The 17303-nt window shown below is 37.7% G+C and overlaps 1 protein-coding gene across 4 annotated transcripts; it reads left to right on the forward strand.

Annotated features, from left to right (window-relative positions):
* Window positions 1-2200: 2200 nt before the first annotated feature.
* LRRC61 (leucine rich repeat containing 61) lies at window positions 2201-16158 on the forward strand. 4 transcript variants are annotated; one of them, XM_031939376.1, is made up of 3 exons: window positions 2201-2369; window positions 2471-2637; window positions 14762-16158. In XM_031939376.1, exon 3 carries the CDS (start codon window positions 14983-14985, stop codon window positions 15760-15762), a length of 780 nt encoding a protein of 259 aa, XP_031795236.1. In that variant the 5' UTR covers window positions 2201-2369; window positions 2471-2637; window positions 14762-14982; the 3' UTR covers window positions 15763-16158. The 4 variants fall into 4 exon arrangements, with proteins under 4 accessions (XP_031795236.1, XP_031795235.1, XP_031795237.1 ...); XM_031939375.1 differs by lacking the exon at window positions 2471-2637; XM_031939377.1 differs by lacking the exons at window positions 2201-2369; window positions 2471-2637 and adding an exon at window positions 8537-8879.
* The last annotated feature ends 1145 nt before the right edge of the window (window positions 16159-17303 follow it).

The following is a 17303-nucleotide window of genomic DNA, read 5'->3' on the forward strand; positions in this document are numbered from 1 at the left end:
CTGGGTCCAATATTTCTAGAAAATATGGCAACTCAAAATAAGTTCAGGAGACACCTTAACATATTCTACTTCAATAGAAGAATAATCACTTAATCTTCTTTTAAAAAAAATTAAAGGGGTAAGGGAATTAAATGATCACTATCCTCAAGAATGGGAAAGGATTTCTTCTCTGTGATCAATACCTGTCTCCAGGGATTCTTATTAAACTTTTTGATCTCAAGACTCTTTAAGAATTTTTAAATTATTGAAGACTCCTCCCCCAAAGTTTTTGTTTAGGTATGTTATATCTATTAATATTTACTATACTAGAATTTTAGTATTGAAAACAATTTGACCTTGGTTTTAGAACCCTTATGGGCATCCCAGAACAACCATTGCTCTAATCTAGGGGTTAACAAACTACTGTGGAGGGCTAGCCAGCTATTTTTATACATTGTAGACCCAGGAGAGCTAAAAATATTTTTATAATAATTATATAATAATAGTAATATATATAATATAGAGTATTATACATAAGACTGGTCTTGTATAATCATTAATAATAATATAATGCATTAATATATAATATGTACTATTATAATAATATTGTATTATTTTAGTAATAAGTTTATTTTAAAAGATAAAAATCAATGGTGCTGTAAAAACAGGCTAAGGGCAAGATTTACTAAGCTCCTGCATCCTTTTTAAATGGGAAAGAAGATACTGTAGAAGAATCTTAATACCAGTTCTTTTGAAGGACAGAGAAGGCAACACCTTAATAAGAAAGGAGGTATTTTTGTTCTCAGTTTGGTTACCACTCTTAATCTAGTTTCCTTAGGCCTTTTGTTTTTGTATTTAAAAGTTTTTCTAAAAAGAAAAGTCTAGAAAAATTGGATAAATATTTATTTCTTAATATTTTTAGTTGAACCAAAAAGGATACTTTTACAATATCTCCACAGGTGTTAGATGAAAGCTTGATAGATTATTCTATACAATGATCCTGTTGTCCAAAGCAGAACAACCACAGCTGCTCAGCTTCAACACTTTTTCCACTGCCATTCCTTAGAATTACAACATAATCCGTTTTTTTAGACTCCAAATTCTCTAAGACTTTGCTTAGCAGATGAGCTGAAAAGTAGTTGTTGAACTAAATTATTGAGTAACATGGTATTGAGCTTTCCCCCTCTCTTTATATCATCTTTTTTACTGATTTTCAGGTTTTTTTGCTTAATCCACCTGATTGTCCCTTTCCCATTCCTAGATGGGCTAAACTCCACATTTGTACCTTTGTTTATGGCATTTTCCCAAATACAAATGCCTCTTCCAGTTCTTTTCCACAATCCTCATTCACTATTTCAAATAAGTCTCCTCAATGGAACCCCAGACCGCTAGAATTGCTTTCCTTTATATCTCTCTAGTCTGTTTTTGTTCAATTTGCTTTTATAAAACTTTCTTTGCAAGTTGGATCATGTGCATTCATATATACATTTCATAGTCATAGGAGGAGATCATGTAGTTTGATCTTTCCCTCCATTTTTTACGATTCTTTTCTTGGTTATTTCCCATTCATTAACAAGATTTTGTGTTTTTGTTACTTGTCTGTATGTAAAAACAACAACAAAAAATTATTTTTTAAATGAATTTTTTCCAATTCAACTTTTCCAACACTGCAAAATCAGTCAATAAACACAAGTCAATTCATCAACAATTTAAAAAAATAATAATAATAAAGAAAACGTGTTTTGTTTTTGAAGTTCTAAGTTATTCTTTGGATCAGATTTTGCCAGTGAAGAACATGGTGAACAATAACGTACAATAAATACTTTCCAAGCAGCAGAGTCACCACTGACCTTACATTTTCTAAAGATACTTTTTATATTCCAATTTTAAACATTTCTACTGAAATAACCAAGGGCATTCTGGTAAAACAGTATTTTGGTGCATGCCCAGACCACTTGAAATAGCATCCTTCACTAAAAGAAGTTCGAGATCAGAGACTGGGGAAACAAGAACAGGACAACCAGCGCATGCGCTTTACACTACCACTGCAAGATAACGGAGGAAGGGGGAATTGTCCTTTTGGATTGTATCATCCTGTTTATTTTCTCGGGGGAGGATGAGTCTTAGAAGGATGGCTTTTCGGCCTCAATTCTGACTACCCCTCGCTCATCTCTGAGTGTTACTCCCCAGTTACATTCCGATGAGCCGGTCCAGGTCTACGGCTCCCTCCGAGCTTCATCATAGGCTAGTCGTGGCTGCGTCCCCGGAGCGCCCAAGACAGGGGAAAGTGGGGCGTGAGCTGCTCCCAAGGTCGGGCCCGCCTCTGTGGGAGGATTGGAGTGGATGCAGTTGGTTATCGCTCAGACTGAGACTTTCCCCTGCTGCGTCGGGTAAGGGCCCCTGGCTCTGGGATGCCGAGTTACGGCTGGGGTCACGGTTAGGGGAAGCGGGGTAGGAGGTTGGGCATTATTTCTCCTTGACGCCTTTTCAGTGCTCGCGGTGAGGGACCAGAGAAGTGGTTTAAGGCCGGGTTGCTCAAACGGAGTGGCCTGTGGCGTGTCCTGCCCACCCAGGAAGACAGGGTGCACGAGACTCGGAATCCGACAGAATCATCGTCACGGCCTGAGCCCATTCTGCACTCACACAGTCCTGCTATTGGTAAGGTGAAGCAGGAACTAGGATTATACCCAGGTGACGAGTAAGGAAACTGCCTTTCCTGTGACCATGGGCAACCTTTCTGGTACTGGGTTTCCTAATCTGTAAAATAAAAGGATTATTGTCAGTGTTTTGGGAGTGTCTTCCAGCCCGTATAAAATAAAAATGATGTTATGTTATATACTATGTGATTAAAATGTAACAATATATAAATGCTAGCCTTTATACAGCACTTTAAGGTTTGCAGAAAGCTTTTCACATATACATAGACATACACATTTGTATCTTTGAAATTCCAAATCTACCTTTGAGGTAGATGGAAATGTTCAAGGATAGGTTAGATAACCAGGATTATAGAGGTGAATTCCTCATTGGGCTGAAAAGATGGACTGGAGGATTCGCAAAATCTTTTAATAAATTTTTGTCCAAGATCACACAGGAATTGTGAACCAGAAGACAAAAACAAGATTTCTGAATTGCTAATTTAGTGTCTTTTCCAGTCATAATAGTGCTTCCCCTGACTACACATGGAGAATATGGACTTAAATAATAAAAAATCATACCTAAGTGGGATTTTCTATAAATGCTTTTGTCTACCTTTAGCCCTCTGAAACCATAAGACTTACAATTCACAAGATTTTAAGTTTGAATAGATATTAGTTTATCTAGTACAACTTCCTTATTTTACAGATTAGGAAATTTAGTGAAGAGGTTTATCTGTGATTACATAGCTGAATCAAGATGCTATCTTGTCATCTGCTCTAAAGCTATTGCTTTTTCTTTCCCCACATCCCTTACAACAGTTACATGAAAGCTCTCCTATTAAGCTGTTAGTACTAGAAAGACAAAGTGGAAGAAGGATGAATTTTGCAGAAATCAGGTAAGTCATTAATGTCGGGAGAATGAGAAGCTTCAGATGAAGAAGTCAAATACCACATTGGTAAAACTCATGATGAAAAGGTTGGAGGAAGTGCTTCATTATGTTCTTCATAGAAAGACATAAGTGAACAAAACTCACCAACTATGAGAAGGGTTTACTAAGCTCTAGCTAAAGAAGTACCCACCCTTATGAAGTCACATAGCTCTAATTGTTAAAGATACACGTACCTATATGTACATATATATATGCACATAATCAGGGTTACAATAAAAAGATATGATTTTAAAACAACATGATGTAATTGGTTCGTATTTAAAAGTAAAATAAAATCTTAATGCAAAACCAAGATATACCTGATTTTGTGATTTTAAACATTATCCTTTGCTTATTTTTAATTTATAAAGGACAAGTTCTTATATGGAAAAAAATTAACTGGTTATTGTTATCTCAGCCTGTTATGTACATATATGTTTTATGGGTGAATGCACTAACTATCTCAACCATCCTGCCTCTTCATTTTTCCCTTTGTAAGTGGGATTATTCTTATGTAGTTCTGAATTTGGACTTTGGAGACTTTGATTTGGATTCTCTGATGCTAGTGGTATGACTGTGGACAAGTTACCAGTGCCTCCTTTTCCTTGTCTGCAAAAAATAATAAAATACTTATTCTGTCTACCCCATAAAATTATGATTCTAGTTAAGTTGCTTTGTAGAGTTTAAAATTCTATAAATATGAATTATTACTGTCACAAATTGGCCAAATTACTGTCACAATTGGCAGTACAGAATGTCACAAAACATGCAATCTATTTTCAAAATCCCCTGTGCACTAAAGACATCTTCAGGTGTATGCTGGAAAACCATTTGTCAACATTATAGAGGGGCTTCATGCCTCCGATGGAATACTAAAATTGTTTAATCTAGTATTCTATGTTTCTCTGGTTAGAAACTGTTGGGCTGGGGCCTTGAGATTTTGGAAGTATGACAATAAGCAGATGTTAAATGAGGGCTGAGACAAAAGGCAAAAGAGCCTAACAGTATTCACTCTGTCCAAAGCCCTTCAATGGGACGGTTGGAATCAGACTATAGGTAAAACAAATAGAAGCATAGTCCTTGCCCTTGAGGAGAATATAATTCAGGAAGATAATATACATTCACGTTGAAAGAGACAATAAGAACAAAGCAATTTTAAATGGACCACCAATAAATATAGTGCAGATAAAATCTGTGAACACTGAAATACAGGCAAACATATTTACATGATTGTAGAAAGACAGTTTACAAAAAGGGGCCTAACTTGTGGCAAACAAATATATCATGGTTCTAGAATACAGAGTTGGAGAGGTAACCAATACTCTCACCCAGCCTGAAGTGACCCGCTCCCATTCCTTTGTGGCAAGTGAAAAAGTCTCAGTAGTTGTTCAGTTGTTTTTTATTTAAATCAGAAACTTCCTTTAGATCCTATCTGATAATGGTGTTAAAGAAAAAACTCAGGTCTTGGGTCCTCCAGCTGTGGATTCTAATCCCAGCTGTGTTATCTAATATGTGATGATGAGTAATTGGTCTAACTTCTCCTGGCCTCAGTTTTTTCATCTGTGAAATGAAGACATTGGAATAGATAACTCCTAAAATCCTTACTAACTCTCACTTTCTAGTATCTTTCTTGAGCAGAGACGTGATCTTTAGTTTCTTTGGTATCCCATTTCCTACAAATACAGAGAATAATTCTATTATACACTTGATTTCCACAAATATTTCAATGTATAATATCAATAATGCATTGATGGTGATTCTGAAGTAAATAAAGACTACTCTCTGTCTTCAGAGAATTTAGAGATTGCTACCCATGATCATGACCCTGACTCTCTGAGCCCATTCCTCAACTGTAAAATAATAATAATAATAATACTTATACTATTTATCATATAGGATTGGGGAAAGTGCCTTTAACCTATAGAGGCTCTATATAAATGTGAGCTATTAGCAGGGAATATAAATCAAGTAATTGTAATATAAAATAAAAGATAAGTGCATAATATATGTTAACAGTATTATAAATGCCCATAGCATAAAGAGATTACCACTAATTCATAGGTTCACAAGCTTAAAATTCATATAATCACAATTTAAATTTAGGGATCTTAAAGATCTCTTAGTTCTTTATTTTTTAATTTGTTCATGGCCATAGACTGAAAGCAGCAAAACTGAAATTTGAACCTTAGTCCTCTGATTGTAATTTCATCATTCTTTCTGATATACTACACTAGGGGTTGGGAGAGGGGGATATTGAGAAAGATTCATTGAGGAATAGGCAGTTAAACAGACACTTAATATTCAGACAAGTCCCTCATAGACTTGATAGGTATTATCTAGGGATAGGAATAGACTTGAAAGTATTGGATCTTGCCCTTTCAAGACCCTCAAAACAAAGATCATCTAGTGTTTCCTCTCCTACTTTTCAAAGAAAAAGTTGGTGAATTTTCCCAACGATGGCCTACCATCCTTGATCTATACTACTGATAGAAATAGCAGGCACAGCAGCCATCTTAATCACATGATTCTGAGACCTGCTGAAGGAATGGCACACTTCAATTTTTAGAAGTTTTGTGTTGGGAGGTATTTTTTTATATTTAATTTCAATCACTCTAGATAGAATTTCAATCCTTTTTTCCCCATTTCAAAGTGAGAGGCTCCTAAATTCAGAATTGGAAGTGATTCAAGAAAGCATCAAAAACCATTTGACAGATGAAGAAACTAAGGTTCACAGATTTGAAGTGATTTGTCCAAAGTCATATAGGCAGTGAATAGTAGTAATAGGATTTGAATTCAGGTCTTCTGACTCATTCTCTTCAAGCACTCATGGGCTTTCCATGGTATAATTTTGTCTTTTTTTCATCTAGTTGATAGCTATATTAGATCTGCTCTTTTTCAAGTCAACACTAATTTCTTTGCCGTTTTTAATAAGTGAAGTTGACTTACATAAGCTATTTCTTATTCTTTTATTATCTTTATTTCTCTCATCTCATTTCTTTTTCAAATTATCCTCATTCTTACTAGAGGCCTGAACTTGAGTCAGTAACTTTGTTAAGACTATTCCTAAATATCAAACAACAAAAGAACTTTTGAGTTTTAAAAATATATCTTTTGAATTAACTGTAACATTTTTAATCTTGGGTTTTCTTCTTGCACTGCTTTACTCTCTACTTGAAGGGCAAACTAATTTTATCATTAACCAAAGAATAATATAACTAAACTTGTAAATTAGCAGTAAAAAAATTTAAAAATTGTATATAATGCATTATATTATTGAATAGCAATGACAGCTTTATCATACCATTCCCCAACTAGCATGACAATCTTTGAATTAACTTTGTTTTTATGTAGACAGCTTGTCTCACCCAGCTCAGAAGTGACTCAGAGTCTAGGGAAGTCTGATGGATTTTCATCTTGTTCTCTTCTACCAGAGGTCAACTTGTTTCAGTTTACACCTTCTAGTCCTTACAGGATAAGAGTAGCCTCTCACTATACTAGCATGACTGGGAGAGACAGGTCACTAGGACTCCACTTTTAAATGTAAAATGATTTGTATAGTAGAAGCACCAATCTTGTAATTAGACCAAAAGGCATTAGCTTGATAAATAGGGGTGGGGATCTTCTCCCCAGGATTTTAGAGCCTTACAGAAAGTCTATTGAAGTTTCTTCTGTAGCCCTTTGAGATGATAACCTGAGTGGATGATAACCTGAGTGCCCAGGGCCTCAGTGAGTCAGGTGCTACCACAAGTGTACCCTCTGCATATCTTCCTGAAGATCTGTTTGTACTTTCAAGGAAAGGAAAATGGGAAGATCATTCCTTCTGTGATGTTGTACCTCTGTACCTCTCTACCACTATATTCATTAGCTTCTCCTGGAAGTGGAGCCCCCCTCTCCACAAGAACTGGTCAAGAAACCAGACCAGGGGGGCTTGTTCCACTAAGGAAAAATATCTGACCAACCCTGGCCCTGCTAGCCTTCTTTTGCTTGTCCTACCCACCTTCTGGAATCTTCTCTGCATATTCTACTCCCCAGATCATCCTGTCACCTTAAACAGAGACTTTCCCTAGACATGGAGAGTATTGAGCTTTTTAGAGAAGAAGCTGGAGAATATTCCCAACAATGGCCTACTGTCCTTGATCTTTTGGATCAACCTTGGGGATGTAGTCGTCAGTTGCAAGAGAAGACTTTTCTAGCCCAGCATTCATAGCCAGCTTAAGTGTTTAGAACATGGAGAAACTAGAGGATGTGGAAGCTGTTAGCATTACTTCTGCTAATTCAGAGAGCTCAGGACGACAGCACAGAGCATTCAGCATTCTGGTCAGTATTACCTGATAGGACCTGTAGTCTCTGAGTCTATGTCCTTTCCCTCTGGTGGGAACACTAGAAATTTTATACTAATATGATGAAAATTTGGAATGACTTTCAGACTTCTATCTCCATGCTTAATCAGAAGATTATCGGTTTTCTTTTTTGATCACTTAAAAATTATAATTTCAACATTCAAAAATGACTAGGAATGTTTGTTTCATTCTTGGTGATTTTTATTACCTCATAGAAGCACAGTTGACATCTTGCATCATATAGCTTTTCAAGCATATATCTATCAAGTCATTTCAGCATCATAGATGTATTCAATAAAAGGACAGGCAACAGCAGAGAGGTCCTTTGCATGATAAGAATAGATGTAAGCCAACAGAGCATTTCTCAAAATTACTTTCAATCCTTCTAAAAAGGATGCTAAAATGTACCAGTTTTAAAGGGAAATGAAAATATGTAACCCCATTCTAATGTATTCACTTGTTAATGTCTTCATGGACCCACAAAGTTGCAAAGGATTATGCTCAAGATTGTTGGGAGTACTTGCAACCTAAGTGGTAAACATTGGGAGCTACCCCAATACACAGAGTATCTCCTCCACTAATCTGACCCATAAAGTTCATTTCTTGTTATCAATTGGAATCTAATGAATTTCTAGTGTTTTCTGCTGTATACAAGGAAATACACAAACGAAATATAGACTTTGATATCAGGGAGCTTATAGCTTAATAGTGAGGGGCACACTGTGACAAATATTAATAAAAGTAGAATAAAGTGAGAAAAATCACAAATCACTCTCACCAAAACAAGTTGGGGTGAGGGGAGGCAGGCTATTCCTTTCTTTACTGGTGAGAGAACTGGAATTAAGAAAAAAAGACCTGTCTCCCAGGGGATGGACCCAGAATTCCAAGGCTCTTAATTCCAAATTCAGTGTTGTTTTTTCCTTTCACTACACCACAGTGCATCCTGAAAAGAAAATATTCAGTAGAATGAAATAAAACAGCAGGTTAAGATGGTATGTTTTATGAGAACTCCTACTAAAGAGGAAAATCTCTTGGGAGAAGTGAGAAAAACTCATTCATTATGTTAATATGAATCGAGTTGCTCAATAAGAGAGGCCCTAAAAGGATGGGTCACCAGACAGGTATATTTTGATGAGGGAATTAAGGAAAGAAAGAGAAAGTTGGAGATTGCTTAGGAAGATTAGCCAAAGTATAGGGCTCTGACTAGCTCACTGAGATTTGGGGCATCTGATATAGACAATACTAAAAGGTGGAAAGGAAGATTGCTCTTTATCAGAACTAAAAAGAGACCTGAAGGACCAGCCAGTCAATTCCCTCATTTTGGATGTGAGGAAACTAAATTAAAGCTAAGAAGAGTGAAATTATTTTTCCTTGTTTTTACAATGAACTTACAACAGAGTTGGGTTAAAATCACTTAAAGTTCAAATCAAAGCTCTTTTCACCACCCCACATAGGCTCTAATGGGTTAATGAATCCAGACCCTATCTTTCAAGTCCCCATAATGCATTCTGTTCATACAGAATTTGTCCTCCCAAGGCCATGTGGTGGTTTTTTTTTTTTTTTTTTCATTATAATGCCAAATTCATTTTACATTTTGAGGTGGTGTGTTCATTAAAAATGTATTGTTTTTTTGAACACTGGTCTACTCAGATATTTCACCACCTCCTTAATAGATAGAAAGTGGTGTGTATGTATGCTTATGTTTATATCTGTATAGCTATATTCACTGTCTATAAGCAATAGTAGCATAATGGAAAGAACACAGGATTTGGAATCAGAAGACCTAGGTTAAATGCCTACTTTGCTATTTACTATTTACTGTGGGGTTTGGGGCAAGTTTCCTTATCAGTACTTCTCGTCTATAATTAGGAGATTGTTCTATATCGATAGTTCTTAAAGCTTTTGGTCTCTGAACTATTTTACACTCTTAAAAAAGGTTGACTCCCCAAAGAGCTTTTGTTTGTGTGTTTATATTTATTTGTTCTATCAAAATTTATACTATTGGAAGATAAAATGTCTTAGTATTATTTTGAAAATAATTTTGGCTTAGAGGATCCCCTGAGAGAGTTTTAGGTACCTCCAGTAGTTCCCATACAATACTGAGAACCACTGAGCTAGAGGATATTTAAAGCCCATTGCAATTCTAAAACCTGTAATCCTAAGAAGATAATTTTCTTAGGGTCCCTTCCTCTAAATGTGTTCATATTGGAAAAAAAAAAATCAGTGCATATGCCTTCTGTTCTTTCCTTCCTTCCTAACTCCCTCCATCCCTCCTTCTCTACCTTCCTCCCCTTCCTCTCTCTTTCCTTCCTTCCCTTCCTTCCCTCCTGGTTTCCTTCTTTCCTTCTTCTTCCCACTCTCCCTTGAATCTACCCTTTTTTTCTTCCTGCAAAGCATTGTGTTAAACTCTAAGGTCATGAATTTAAAAAGTCAGACACTCTCTGCTCTCCAAAGCCTCACATTCTAATGGGAAAACAACATACATGGAACATTTCATCTAAATCTGATAGAAATGTCACATGGTTTCTAGGATGCAGCAATTAAGCAGCTGGAAATTAATGTTTCTTTGAAGTCATTTTCACTAGTAAAATTATATCTATTTCTGAAGTAGAAGCTTTTCTTTCCCAAAGCTTCTTAGCTTTAGAGTTCATTAGTGTTCAACAGGGTCTGGAGGGAAATGGTGCTGGCTGAAGATGGTTGCCCTCATTTATGTAGACATTGCCTCGCTTATGGCTGTGATTGGCTGAGCCAGAAGCAAAACCTATGGTAGTTTGAGGATTGTATCCACATCCAGGACTTTTGCATTAATCTTCCCTTTGGGTATCAGTTAACCAGCTGCTATTACTGGTGGACTGATCCATGATGATTTCTTCCTTCAGCAGTGGCTGATGGTGTTGGTCTCAAAGCAGATCTGGTGGCCTGGGGGATGCTTTCATTCCCAGTGCTTTGGGGTTTAAAATCTTGTTTCCATCAGGGTTTGAATAGTAATGATGGTAAGGTGCTGCTTCAGTTAGGCTGGTTTGCTTCCCCTGTGGGTGACTGTTCAGAAAGGAAATCCTGTCAAAGGAAAAGGGCTGAAGGGTTTTCTAAGAGTAGCAGCAGCTTTCATAGAAATTATCCTCCCCCCCCCCCACCCCACCCCCACAACTCTGCAGAGTAACTGCCTTTATCTCAAGGCCAGTTGAATATGAGAGAATCTTGTTTCATCCTTCTGGGTGCTGGTTGTTTCTCTTGCTGACAGAACAAAAATAACATTGTGGGCACTATACTAGAGATAGGAAAATTGAGATTCAGAGAGGGAACTATATCATACAATTCCCCAATATAGATTCCCTATAGAGAAAAGACTTAAGTCATTCATTTATTAAGGAGGAAGCAAGACATTTAAAAGACAGTTTTACTTTTTATTATATTGTTTATGCTTAGATTATTTTGTGCGAAATAACTAACTTCTGCAAGAATCATTGTCTTCACTGTACAGAAAGTAAAATAGGCTCAGAAAGGGGAACATCTATCCCTTGTCATATAGCCACTGAGATCCTTCTAGAATACTGTTTTTTAAATACAGAGTGCTACTGTTCAACCATTCGTGTATATATGCTTTTGAGGTTTTTTTTCAGGGCTCGATAAATTTGTACTGATCTATCCAGGTCTTGTTGAAGCTACTAGTATGTAATCATGCAAAAACTAATTTACCTATTCAAGAATTGAATCTGTGGTTCTGTTTTCTCCAATAGCATCATGACCTAATATGGTCATAACCAGCTAATACAGGAACAAGAATCAGGGGCTTCTTGATTCCCAAACCTCCCTGTTATAGATCACATAATAACAGTAATAATAACAATAATATTTATGTGAGATTTTAAAAATTTTCAAAGTGGTTCCATATTATCTCAGTTAAGCTTTGCAATAATTTTGTAAGGTGGGTATTATCTCCATTTTACAGTTATGGCTCAGAAGTGATTTTTCCAGGATCCATAACAGTAAATGTCAAACAAGACTTTCAACCTAAAATCTTCAGATTTAAAAGTCAGTATACTATTCTCTTGCCACACACTAACCACCTGAGACTTAGATCTGTTGTAGAAATCAAAAAAGACAATTCTAAGAAAATAATTGCCTAAATATACTACCTTTTACTTACAAGCAAGTTTAATGAACAGTATTGTGTACAAGCTCAATTCTATTTTACTGTAGGACTTATTTTGTACAGAAAAGCAACAATCAAGAGAAATGTTTGTTCCAGTGATTTTTAACTTTTTTTTCCCCTAGAATCCTACTATATATCCTTTAAAATTCTTAAGGACCTCTCAAGAGCTTTTGTTTATGTGGATTATATCTATTGATAATTCAGAAATTAAAATATCTTAGTATTATTTTGAGAATACTTTTGACCTCATGGACTTCCTAAAAGGGTATTAGGGATCCTCAAGTTATCAACCACATTTTGAGAATTGGTTCATTTTGATAGGCTTCACTAAGAAGGTACAAGTATATATGAGAATGCAGAAAAAGCAAATTCAGTTAAGAAATAATTTTTTAAATATATAAATGATATATAATAGCAACAACCTCAGCTCACAAGATAGCTGCATGAACAGAATATAGGTGATGCATTGTTTAGAGAATTAACTACTTATTGTATGATAAAAAGTTCAGGATATTTCATCAAATGCATATATGTTCTGGAAAAGGTCTGACTCGGTATCATCCCAGTAGTTTAGAGTTAAATTTGGAGCAAAATCAGACTCTTCTTGCTCATTCAGCAAATTAATAAATAGATTTGTTTATCCATAGCAAGAGAAAGATATTCAACAATTTGTTGATTCAGATGAATGAAACTCTTGTTTTAGACCGTCCATCTTGATGTACAAATTAAACATTAGAGTGCTTCTGGAGTGCCTTCGAATTTGTGTTTACTTGACTATTCAATGATGTCAACAGCCCGAGTCAACCAAAACGTAAAAATGGTCTCAATACCTTTTAAGGAAAAAAATTAGTCTATCTCACATGGAGTAAGGGATTGTTACATGGAATGTAACATTGTTCTGCATTTGTACTTCCTAAGTAAACTGTAACTGTTTATAGTTATTTAAAAGCAAGATGGAGTTACTTAGATTCAAATTTAATTAAACTCTGGCCAAAAGATAATAATGAAATTTCCCTACTTAAACAAGACTTGAAATATCCCAGTTAAACCCTCCTAAGAAGCCATTTTTTTCCCCCAGAACCATTATGACGGGTCGAACCTGAAGTGGTAGACCTGGGCTTTTGGCAGGTATGCCCCTGCCACTAACTTGGTGTGTTACCTTAAATATATCATCTCATCTCCCTGTGCCTCAGCTTCCTTATCTGTATGAAAGACTAATCTAGATGATCTCTCAAATCCCTTCCAGTATCCAACAGCATGAGTAATCTAAAAATGAATAGAGTGAGGTAAAAATTGAAAAGTGGTAAAAATGGGTTCCAAAGGCTTGTGTCTTTAGTTAAAAGAAATCACTTATTTTATGTTTTAGCCTTCTTTTAAAGTGTAATTGACTTTTTCCTCACAGTGTGGATGAATAATATTGAATTACATTTAGGGCTTTTGGGAGCTAGTAGAGTGAGTCTGGGAAGACTTCATAGAAGAGATGACCCTTTAGAAAGAGGGCAGCACTGGTGTAACTTAATAAATGTTTGTTTAGACTAGATGTAGAAATGGAGAGAGAAATAGTTATGTGCAGAAGAGAGAGGTTACATGTGTTTACTATGAGTTGTGTTGTTATGGGCTAGATGTTTTAGGGAAGGGGAATAGGTCAGCTAGTAGAATCTTGCTGAAGACCTCCTAATGTGAGGGTGTTTGCCAAGGTCAGTGGTACTGTCAGGGAAGGAAAAAGAATTATAGAAATATTTATGAACATGCCTTCCAGCCTTTTGCCTCAGAAATGGACTTTGGTCTTCACTTCTGCCCTCATACTTGGGTATGAATCTAGCCCTTTAAATGTATGGGAGGGGCTGGTTGCCTTGGCAGAAGGCCTGGTTTCCATGGAGATTAGGTATAGCTCACAAGGTGGTAACTGTTGTAATTAATAGCAGCATATCTTGGGAAGTGGCCACATTTGAAATCACCAGATTCTAAAATTCCTGGCGTGAGTGGCTTCTCCCCACCACTCAGAAGCCACTCCTGATTCCTTTACAGGCCTTTGGGGCACATCCAACCCATCAAGGTTAATGAAGCCGCCAGGATTAAGGATTCTGTGCTGAGCCTAGGACTCTTGGGTTCTGACCCAGCTTGAGTATCTTAGACTGAAAGTGGTCCAACTATGCAGAGAATGTGGCCCATAAGGGAGCATTGAAGGAACAGCTTGGAGTGTGTCTTTTTTAGCAGAGGTATTTGAATTTTTCCAACCCTTTCTCTTTAGTGCAAATCTTTCCCTCCAGCCAGGTCAGGCTCTTTGCTATTTATTCCCTCCATCTATGACTCATTCTTTCCTCTTGCTGTTAGTTTACACTGGATTTGTTTTTGTTTTTTTTTTCCTATTCCCAGCTTGAAATATCCTTCCTCAGATATACACCCCTGCTCCCAAACAAAGTCAACATAGCTTCTAAAGAAAGGACTATTCCAACCCACACTGATCTCTCCAATTTCTAAAGTCATGTGTAGTGCTTAGAGCCTAAACAACATATAATAACTCTGTGAGATACATAATGGAGATGTTTTCCATTTTTCAGATAAGAACTGAAGCCTAGAGAGAGGCTGTAGTTTATTAAAAATCATACAGCAAGCATCAGAGTTGCATTTTGAAACTACATCTTCTGATGGCCTTTCTGTCATGTTAAGTTGCTTCTGTAGTAGGTATTCAGTAACATGCTGATTGTCTTCTTATCCCAGGGACCCTGAAACAGATCAAGTGGGACTTGGCCTACATCAAGGTGATTATTGATGCAAGGGACAGTCTTGCTGTCCTGAGGGACATACCTGAGCTGACCCCTGGATGAAGCCTGATCTCCACCAACTTACACTTTTCCCAGTTCACCCCAGCTGTCTCTGAATAACCAGATTCCAGCCTATTGAAGTTTTCTTAGGCTTCCGACCATTGCCACCTAGTCATCATGGAGTCCCATGGGGAGAGAGCTGGAGAGGGTGATAGGGTACGTCTTACAGCCCAAATGCTTAAAGCCTGGTCAGGTGAATTTTCCTTGGAATCCATTTTGCTGTTGAAACTTTGTGGTTTAGGGCTGGTGGACTTGGGCTGCTTAGGTGAATGTTTGGGACTGGAATGGCTGGACTTGTCTGGTAACACCCTCACCCACCTGGGACCCCTGTCCTCCCTCCGGCAGCTAGCTGTGCTCAATGTCTCCTCCAACCGTTTGACAGGACTAGAACCGCTGGCCTCTTGTGAGAACCTGCAGAGTCTCAATGTAGCTGGTAACTTGCTGGCAGGGGTGGGCCAACTGAAGTGTCTGACAGGACTTCAGCGCCTGGAACATCTGAGGCTTCAGGACCCCTTGGCACGGCTTAGTAACCCACTCTGTAAGAGTCCTTCTTACAGGGCTGCGGTGGGGGAGCTGTTGCCTGGCCTAAAAGTCATTGATGGGGAGCGAGTGTCAGGTCAGGGCAGTGAATTCTACCAGCTGTGCCGGGACCTTGACAAATGCTTGCATCGGAATCCAGGGCCCGTCCCTCCCTGTGAGACTAAGCCCTGGGTGGAGCCCAGCTACTGGAAGCCACCCCAGGACCAGGGCAGCTCCATTCTGGAAGAAGCGTGTCGCCAGTTCCAGGACACAGTACAAGAATGTCAGGAGCTAAGCCAGAAGGCTGATAATACTCTAGCCCAGGCAGAAGAGGCTCTTAGACCTGCCAGGGGGGATACAACTTCCTTTGTCTTCTAAGCCCAGCCAATAACCAGTGTTGAGAGGGAAGTTTCCCAGGGCACCAGGCTTTGAAGAATCACGGACTTCATTATTGGCCCCACAAATTGTATCCAATTAGTTTTGTCCCTCTTATTATGTTTCCTACATACTCTCATGGAAAATTAAATCTAGAGCCTCATTCTTGTGGAGATAGTTTGAACCCTCTTCCTTCTTTCTATCTGTATGTACTCATAGAGAAACCAAACATTCCAGATCTCTTCCTGAGTATGTTGTGCCTCCCCCCACTCCTACTGTCACAAGATTGATACCAAGAAAGCAGGTGCTTTTACCTAAATTGATTCTCTACCCCCCAGTGGGGTACTGGCTGGATATGTAAAAGCTTCTTGAAAAAATAAAATATGCTATGCTAATAAGTTTCTCTGTCGTCTTGGTACCTCATACCTATCTGATGCTTGCCTGCCTACCACACAGACTTGAGGGTGTGGAGGGAATTGGCCATACCTTCTAAAGATCCAGAGACAGAAGATGATACATCTTGGGACAAAGAGAACTGAACATGGGGTGGAGGGGAAAGACTTCAGTTTCTAAGATTTTCCTAGAATTTCCTATCCAAAGTCTATCCATCTTTTAAAGCCCAGCTTAAGTCACACTTCCATGAAATCTTCTGAGATCAGTATAGTCCCTCAATGGTCACCCTCTTATCTAAAATTCTCCTAAATTTTATAGTAGATAACCTGGAGAGCAGAAAGTATAATTATCTACTGTTTTGTATAGTTCTGCCTTGTTTCACTTCTAAAGGGAACTAACTCGACTCATCATCCCAACAGATTGAATATGCTGTAGAAACCCAGGAAATGTCTGTTGATTCACAAGAAATGTCTGTTGATTCACAAGGTGAATCACAGACCTTCAGAACCAGAAGGGATCTCAGAGCACATCTAGTCCAATCTGTTCTTGTTTGTCTTTCTTGAAGTGGACCATAACATCAGGGAGATGATACCATGACATGCAAATTAATTGAAGTGAAAGAGAGCTCTGCAAGATTACCAGCCTCACTTTCTCCTCTGGAGCTGTCTGAGTCCAGTAGCCAGATATAGATCAGGAGGACTAGTGATGGTCCTGGATATAGTGGGAAACCTTGGCCTTAATTTAAGTTAAGGTTTTTTACAGATCTCAAGTTGGACTGAGGGAATACCTAGTAAGTAATTAAGGCTAGATAAGAAATGAGGCAGAGAATGACCTCTTTTAACTAGTCAAAAGATTTAAAAAAATCAATCTGGGAGGGGAAGACCCTCAGGGTTTCTGACCAAAAGGGAAACAATTGGGACCCAAAAAATGACTTAGGAGGGCCTTGGCTTGGTACCTACTGTTGGCCAATCAGTGAGAACCAGAGTGATTTTGAGTTTGTCGTGTCCTTCAGAAAGCTAGCCCATAGATCCCAAGATATATTTAGAGATTTCAGCAATTTACATTTCTAAAAAAATGTTTTTGAAAATAAAGATTTATATTTCTTTGGACAGAATACCTGCAGATAAGGGTATGTGGATAATTCTATGTGA

Source organism: Sarcophilus harrisii, chromosome 5, assembly GCF_902635505.1.
Source record: "Sarcophilus harrisii chromosome 5, mSarHar1.11, whole genome shotgun sequence".
Classification (NCBI taxonomy): Eukaryota; Metazoa; Chordata; class Mammalia; order Dasyuromorphia; family Dasyuridae; genus Sarcophilus; species Sarcophilus harrisii.